We start from the raw sequence: 8,797 nt of genomic DNA, 5'->3' as shown, positions 1-8,797 counted from the left end.
AGTTGTAAATTACAATTTACAAAACTCTTGATTATAAATTGTCAATTTTTATATTTTTTTCAAAATAAAAAATTCAAATAATTAAAAAATTAATGCTAATAATACCTTGTTGTCAACTTCTAATATTGATATTTCAATTTTTTAAAATCTTTGAACAAAGAACTTTGACCCCCTCTAAGTTTAAATCCTGGTTTCGTCCTTAACTGGTTGCAAATTTTTCCTATTTTTTGTAGGTTTATGGAGCACCACATATTGTCAAGATGCACCGCTAGCCTCCCTCATCACGTGGAAGTGAGTCACAAATTCGGATCTTCGAACTAATTAAATCTGGGTTAGCAAAAAAGCCTAATCAAGTTCAAATAAATGGATAATTGGAAAAAGACCCCAAACAAAAAATAAGGATCTATTGATAATCAGAAACCTGGAATTTTAATTTTGGTGTATTCATTTCAATGCTTTTATTTTATTTTATTTAAAAAAAGAGTATTCACTTCAATGCTAAGTTTAGAGTCTTAAAGTGAAAAAGAAAGCACAGTTGACAAAAGAAAGTCTTTTCATAGTTCAAATCATCATCACTAGGTAATGTAAAACTGAAAAATCAAAAGTTTGTATTATTTTGACTCAAACATGCTCTCATATGAGTCAATATCAAATCTTAAAAAGACATCTAGAACATCTTTTCATTTAACACTAAAACTGCAGCAACCGATAAGAATTTATTAACACCTAAAACATTTTCCACTAATCTGCCCCATCGGGTTGCACATGATGTTGAGAAACATTTATTTTTTTCCTGTCACAAGTCACAACAACCTCGTCACAAGGCTGGTACTCTTTGTAGCATGCTGCCCTCCCCAATCCTTCAACTTCCTCAATAACATTGTCAAGTTTTGCCACCATCTCTACTAGCAAAGAAGCAAAAGCAGCAAAAGGAAGTGCCTCCGAAAACTCAAGGCTAGTCATTGCAATCTTACTCAATTGTGGCCTTAAGACCTTCCTCTCAGCCTCCTTAGAATCAGAAGCCCTTCTGGATTTCCATTCCATCAATGCAGAACTGTCAGTTTTCACACTTGATAATGAGACTCCAGGGGCCTTTTCATGCTTTTGGCTAGCTTGTGCAGCTGCTAAAGCGAGCATGTTGGTGGCTTGGTTTTTGTTGGATCCAAGGAACAGCCTTGGTTGGGATTTTATGGCGGTATTAAGGTCTTGTAAGGCTTCATGGAGATGATCAGAGAGTATTTCTGGAGAGCAGTGGCGGTGATTTCTTATGCTATTGGCAAGTTCCATTAGCACTTTTGATATCTCCCCTGCAAGTCTATTGCAAGGGTCTTTGAATAAGGTTCGCGCGGATTGCGGGGTCTAGCCAGAATAACAAAACCAAAAAAAAAAGATCAGTTAAGAAGAAATCACAATTATTATAGAAAAAAGAAACATCAATTGTCCTGATTATATCAAACATAATTCTTAACACAGTTATTGTTGGGATCGTATTTATTGTCACCACAAGAGTTGCCTTTATATAACAAAATAATCAGATATTTGTTATGGACAGTCAGACATTAAATACAATACAATTAGATTTTTTGGGTAAATTTATGTTTTCCTATCTTTGACAACTATACGACAGGTAATTCAAAGTTTTTAGTTATAACAGAATGAAACCTTATGAAAACTTCTTTCTAGAAATTAAAATTACATAAATTAAAATGACCACCGCATAGTTTTAGTGTGATGGTCACTCTACAAGTATAAGTACTTGTGGGGTGTGAAAGTAAGAGACAGAGTTCAAGTCTCTAGAAGAGAGCTTCACACACTATACTTAAGGTCCGTTTGGTTGGGAGGATGAAAAAGTAGGAGTATAGAAAATGCAGAGAGAATAGAAAATATTTTAGTTTCCCTCATTTGTGTTTGGTTGGGAGGGTGGAAAAGTGGATAAATGAAAAACTTTTTTGTTTTGTTGAAAATAAAATTTGTATAAATTGACCATCATGTCCCTATTAATTAAAATAAAAGGTAACAAATTATATTTTTTTTAAAAAAAAATATGTATAGATAGACATTAATTAAAGTATAAAAAAACATAACAAAATGTTAAAAAAAAACCAAAAATAATGAGAAAATAAACATATGAGAAAAAAAAACCTACGCATCCAAAAAAAGTCAAAGAAAATAAAAAAGAAGAAAAGAAAAGAAGCTACGTTCAGACAAAAGAAAAGAAGAAAAAAAAAAACAAAAAAATGAAAACCATCACGTCAGTAACAAAGAAAAAAAAATTAAGGAAAAAAAAAGTAACACATCAGTAACAACTAACAAACGAAGAAAAAATGAAAGGAAAAAAAAAAAAAGTCAACACAATGAAGACTTAAAGGTGAATTTTAAGAATATCTTTGGAAGCTCATTTCATAAATTTTTTCTTTTCAGTTTTTTCTCCATTTTGGAGAGTTTTGGTGGGTCAAGAGAAAAAATACTTAGGCTCTACTAGTTATTGTCCTTCCTCTCCACCCAACCAAACACACCCTAAAAATGTTTTCCATTCTATTTTCTTTTTAAAGTTTTTTATCCTCCAAACAAATACACCTTTAAATTAGGTTAGAGTAAAATTTATATCTTGTATAAAAGAAAATTAAAATAACTTTACTATTTCTTCTATGCTATTTCAAATGAAGTAATTATGGCTCTAATTTCAAATGGAAACTTCTTTACGGGGATTACATCAGTTATGGCGCTTGAAAAATTTACCTCTTGTTTAAAGTCACACAGGGTGGCCAAGTTTTGCACAAAACCCAATCATTTCTGTAGTCATTGTTACTCTTTTAAATAGAAAAAATTAATTAGAGACCATTCATTGCCTCCTTGCAAATAGTGGGCAAACATTAAAAGTTGGAAGTGAGAAAATAAATTCATGTGCTATACTCTAATTCGACTACGATAAAATAGAAAAAAATCAATATATTACCCGAATTTCAGTCCTCAAACATCCATGTAGAGCTACAACCGTGTAGCCAAAATGGCGAAGAACACCTCCCAGTTTCACATACCGCTGCCATGGAAACAGATGACATCTTGAGTGCCTTGGCTCCCAACTTGCATATTGTGCCTGTTTAATTCACAATATCGTCATTCCAATACCCTTGAAGAGTTAATATATGTACTATATATTAATTCTTGAATATAGTAAACTAAGCGAAAGAGTTTGAAAATCTTACCAAGGCTTCATCTTTGGATTTCGAGTCCAAAACAGCCTCATAACCTTCGTAAATGGGATCCTCCGAGGACTGATTTTCGGTATCTTTTATGTCAGTAGCAACAAAATATTCATTGACACAAGCTGCAACATTCATGTCGCATATTACTTGTATTATTGACATCATCAATCAAAAGAAAATTGTGACATGAATAACAGTGAAGTTTTACTAGTATTGCTTGCCAAAAAAGAAGTTCTAAGTTTATAATTTACAAGTTTGCACACATTCATCCTCATAGGTTCTTAATTCAAACAAATTTTACTAATTATTTCTATTACTTGACACATATATAGGAAGCTGTGGTATTATCATTAAAAATTTGTATACCTTCTATAGATTTTGCAAGGCCTTCAAGCTTTAACACAGTGGAGTTATGGAGCTCTTCCCCTGACCAATTAGGAAATATCAATAAACTCATGAGCAGGCAGACACCACAGCCAATGGCAATGGTGAAGAAGCGGTCATGTGCAATCTTCAGGACATCATCGACCCGGTAGCTTGAGACAGTTATCAGATTGAAGGTCAAGAGAAATATCACAACACCATAGTCATAGTTCTTCTTTATGTAGGGAAAGAACCTCAGGTATGTAGCAGCAGATCCTGCCATGTTGAAAATGAAATTAAAAAATAAAAATAAAAATAAAAGAAGAAGAAGAAGCTTAAACTTAGCATGTTTTTTTTGGAATGAAAAATTTAGCCTCAGAAAAAGGGAAGTGCAACTGTAAACAAAAAGTTGGCTGCAGCTATACTATATTGGAATAATTCTTATGAAGACTATACATAAATCAACAAAATAAGGATTTAAGGATTGTGATATTAAGTAATAGATAGTCTTTTGTTCTTGGTTGAGCAAATTTTTGACAATGACAGTATAATATTTATGGAAGCACAAAACTTTAGCATCAAGATCTCTGTAGACTTTATAAAGAAAAAAAAAGAGAGGTTATTTTATAGGAGCTATGTAGGCTCTACATACAATTCAATCACTGAGATCATAAACTGCACTTCGTATCAGAAATGACAAAAAGATTAAGGATAATAAAATGAATATATCAATCAAAGGCCCATATATATAATATCTTCTGTAAAATACAATGAACTCAACACATTTGCGTAGACACTCAAGGATCCCTTTGGAATAGCGCAAATTAAATGTGAAACTTAACCAACTAGAAAAACTGCAGCTCCAATAAAAACAGCTCTAAAGACCCGGCCAGATTCAGTTGCAATGTACTCAAAAATGAAAGCCAATGATCCTGCTAATAGCGTCCCAAATCCTCTATTCAGTCCTTTGCATAAAGTTGCCCCTGTAATGAAATAATGAATAATTTGTAACATCGACTAAAAAAAAGTCATACCAAGTGCATAAAACTATATATTTGTGTGTGTGTGTGAGAGAGAGGAAGAAGAATATATAAGTTGATAGAAAAGAGAGAGTAATTAACCTGCTGTGAACTCTGACACAACAACCACAGTCATGACAGCCCAAATGGCATCCTGTCCGATCCCTTTGAACAATGGTTCCATGAGATATAACAAGGAAACCAGTGTCAAAGACAGACCAACTTTGAAAGCATGGATCACCCTTCTTGGGTCATCATGTCCTACCTTCCACATCGTTTTCCACAACAAACCCGGATATGTTTTCATTTTCTGGGCAAAGACTGGGATATGTTTCTCCCAGTTCCCCATAGTTTTAGTGCAATCTCTATTTCTTTCCATAGCCATTTCCATGCCTGCATGAACTTTGGGAAACATTTCTTTATCTTGAGCAATACAGAGAGAACGGTATTCCTAATGCAAAAATTCCGGATGATTCCCAAGAAGTTTATTTATATTCTCTTCAAGAAAAAAAGACCATGCAGCCACGATATGGGAAGTTATGGTAATTTTAGGCTATATAGGTTTGGTCTAACAAAGAAGTAATAGGCAATGGGCCCCTCAAAAAATATGACAGGCCCCCCAATTATTACTAAGATCTCAAGAAGCTACCTTTAGGACTTCTCCCTATTGCTGCCAGCCTATACTGTTCTCTCTCAAGTCAATACCGTAACTCACTTCTCAACACAACCAAATAAACTCAAGCATATGGGCATTTACATTGAAGTTTTGTTATACATATGATAATGGTCATATGGTTTTGTTTTTTTGTTTTATTATGATATGAATCTGACCATATGAGTTTTTGCCTTTATAATTAGTTTAATGAATATGTTTTGTTTATCAAGATTTTGTTCTTCAATTTTTGTATTGCTATATTATAATATATTTTATCTCTCTATGTCATTGTTTTTATAAGTTGATTTTTTTTGGTTTGACATTAGGTGCTAAATAATTCATTAAGAAAATTTAAAATATAAGAAATTTTCTATATTACAAATAATGATGGGTTGATAGTTTTTAAAACAATAGTGAAAATTTGTGTGTATATATCTATAGTGAGCTAAATAATTGTTGAGAATGATGATATATCAAAATTGATAATTCTAAATTCAATAAATTTTTGAATTATGATTATTCTATTAATACAACAATTTTTGTTGGGGAGATTGTAAAAAAAATCATAACAAACCGGGCTCCCAAGTATAGATTCCAAGCTACGCTTGTGGAGTTTCGTTTGTTTAATAAGAACCCCACCTTTCTCTAAGAAGCTAGTGTCACTTTATATTTATATCTGAGAGAGAGAGAGAGAGAGAGAGAGAGAGAGAGAGAGATGCCATTCCTACTTTCACATGCATTCCATAAAAGTAGACAGAAGGCGGTTGCTTTCACAAGGGCTTAGTCAAAACAAGGTAGAAGCCAAGTTAACTCTTGTGATCATTAATTATTTTTTGAATTCAGATCATGTCTTCAGATCACGACTTTAATTCAAAACATTTGTAAAAAAATAAATAAATAAACGACATAATTTTAACAAATTCACCAAGAAATAAGTTAAATAGGGTCGTTCACCATATCTCATGCAACAACTCTAAAGCTTTATTTGACACGCATGCCAAAACTAATGAATTAAAGCTTAATATTCTGTTTGGATATCAATGAAAAATGAAAATTATTTCACTATTCAGTTAATTTTTGCTACTATTCATGGCCCCATTGCCCTTCTTGGTCCTATTCATGGGCCCTACTGCCTTTCTTGGTATTATTCATGAGCCACACTGTACTATTTCAGCTAACTTTTACTCTTATCTACAGTACTTTCAGCAATAAGTTTTCAATTTCAACAAAATAAGCGGTATCTAAACAGACCCTTAGTTTAGTTATAGTGGAGGTTTGTTAAAGTACGCAAGAAAATCTGTTAGAGATTATATTTAACAAAGCATAACTTGGAGAGTTGTTACAAGATATTTTGTTGTGTAATTGATGCAGTAGCAATAGGGAGCGGAACTATATGAAGCAACTCTTATGTAATTTCTTTTTTGAAATAAAATTCTAATATCAAGACACGATTTAATTCAAAAACTGAATTGTGCGTACTTTGTGTGCAACTGAATTGTGCGCACTTTGTCTGTAATAGGGCAGTTTGTGTGTGTGTGTGTGTGTGTGTGTGTGTGTGTGTGTAGGAAATATATACTTTCCATATTGTTGGAGATCAAAGTAACACATTTGTTACTAAAAAAAAAACCTTAATATTGGAATAAATCAAGAAATTAATTGTTAGAGAAGATTTAGGGATTGAAAACTTAAAATTATTATTATTATTAGAGAAATTCAAAATTATATATGATTTGTGTATATGTAATTTCCATTATAAAAATAGGTTATATTATAATGTATTTCAACTAAGTGAATGAAGATGACATAACCTTTGAATTTTTTTTTTAGAGTAGTTTTTTTTTTAGAGATAATTACAATATGCTGCTAATCCCACAACTCGAACCATTTCCCCCTAGACCCCCAAGCACTTTGTACATAGAGAGGTGTCAATTCAGTTACAAGTCATTTGGCTTTTTTGAGAGTAGTTGAACGATGTCGATGCATAAAAAACCTCCTAAAATTTTAAACTCTCAGACATACTAGAATCAAGATGTGGCATAAAGTTCACATTTGTTATCAATTACATCCTTTCATCCACTCCCATTAAGAAGTTTCCGTTAAAAAACTTAAACTTTTTTTCCTTTTTCTTTTTCTTTTTTTTTATAGGAAAAACAACTTAAGTTTGGATAATTTTGACAAAATATCTAAGGATAAAAATAAATTTTTTTAAAAAAAATTAAAGGTTATAATTTGGATTTGTCCAAAAATTTCTTTATGTACATAAAGAAACCGGATCGATATGTGTGTTTACTGGTCGCAAATTTTTAATTCTGTCATCCTCCCTCACTTGAGTGGTTTCATTGCTTGACAAAAAGAGGGAGATATGCTATCAAGTTTTGAGAAAGAACTTTCTTAAGGCTTAAGAGTGGTGCAGATTTATTCATGCCTTTCTTTTCTTTTTCTTTATTTCTTTTTTGACAAAATTTAGGTCTTCCAATCTTTCACACATTTTTCCTTAGTAGAAAGTTTAGGGGCACAATATTTTCATAACACGCTTGTTTTGAGTTATAGTGGGTCTGGATATATTTTATTTTATTTTATTTTGATTTATAGTGAGCTGACACCTCAATTTGTTGTGAAAATATTGTAAGATTTTGTTGTGTCCATAAAAAATAATAAATAAATAAAATTTTCTACCCAAAAAGAGAGGCTAAATGATAAAAATATTGCAAAAAACTAACAAAATAAATATTGTTCAACAAAACCAAAATTAAAATGATTTTTTTTTTTTGGATAAAAAAAGGGTTGGTGGGACTTAACACCTTCTGATCATCAAGAAAACAACTTATATAAAATCAAGAAACATGAAAAATTAAATAAATTAAAAAATAAAGAATTAACCAAGAAATCGATTTAGATAAACTAAGTTTGACATGGGTTTTAAGAACACAAAGAACATGCATTAATTCAATGGTTAATTTTCAAAATATGTAGTCCTGTTAATTTATTTAGTGAGAATTATAACTTTAGGTTACAACCAAGTTTGTAGCCAAACTTTAGTTTTCTTAACAATATATTAAATGCGAAAATTCACTTTTGGTCCCTACATTTTGGGCCGATTCTTATTTTGGTTCCAAAATTTGAGTTTGTTGCAAATTTCATCCCTAAAAAAAGAAAATTGTTTCTAAAATTGTCCATGCCATCAACCCACTGATGGAAACCTCCTATGTGGTAGACAGAGTGCCCTACTTGCTAACGTGGTGCTGACGTGACCATTATAATATTATAAAAAATAATTATTTGGCAATTTTGAATACCACATCAGCATTTTAATTAATAACAAATTAAAAAATTAAAATAAAAAGCCCAAAAAATAATAAGCTAGGTTAGAAAATAAATAAAAAGTTTAGAATAAACATTACTTTTTCTTACTCTTTTTTTTTTTTTTTTTTTTCTGCAAGAACATACATCCTCAAGCCCAGAAAATTTCAAAACCAGAAAAATTCACATCTGGGTGGACTTTGGAATCCTTTGATCTTCATTAATTATTTCTTAATCTAAATGAAGAACACACA

At 31.5% G+C, this 8,797-nt stretch overlaps 1 protein-coding gene across 1 annotated transcript; it reads right to left on the bottom strand.

Moving 5' to 3' along the window:
- Window positions 1-741: 741 nt before the first annotated feature.
- LOC142614296 (aluminum-activated malate transporter 12-like) lies at window positions 742-5,003 on the bottom strand. Its single transcript, XM_075786886.1, has 6 exons — window positions 4,691-5,003; window positions 4,412-4,552; window positions 3,573-3,845; window positions 3,207-3,328; window positions 2,957-3,097; window positions 742-1,359 (listed from the first exon to the last, which is right to left on the bottom strand). The coding sequence occupies exons 1-6, from the start codon at window positions 5,001-5,003 to the stop codon at window positions 742-744; spliced, it is 1,608 nt and encodes a 535-aa protein (XP_075643001.1).
- Window positions 5,004-8,797: the final 3,794 nt, after the last annotated feature.

The sequence above is a fragment of the Castanea sativa genome, chromosome 10 (genome assembly GCF_040712315.1).
Source record: "Castanea sativa cultivar Marrone di Chiusa Pesio chromosome 10, ASM4071231v1".
In the NCBI taxonomy this organism is placed as follows: Eukaryota; Viridiplantae; Streptophyta; class Magnoliopsida; order Fagales; family Fagaceae; genus Castanea; species Castanea sativa.
This window is presented reverse-complemented; position numbering and strand designations above follow the sequence as displayed.

Coding starts and splice junctions, on each gene's coding strand:
- LOC142614296 (XM_075786886.1), bottom strand. CDS start 5,003: ATGTTTCCCAAAGTTCATGCAGGCATGGAAATGGCTATGGAAAGAAAT. Junction 3,329..3,572: donor CCTTGCAAAATCTATAGAAG/GTATACAAATTT, acceptor TGAATGTTGCAG/CTTGTGTCAATGAATATTTT. Junction 1,360..2,956: donor GTTTGAGGACTGAAATTCGG/GTAATATATTGA, acceptor TATTCTGGCTAG/ACCCCGCAATCCGCGCGAAC.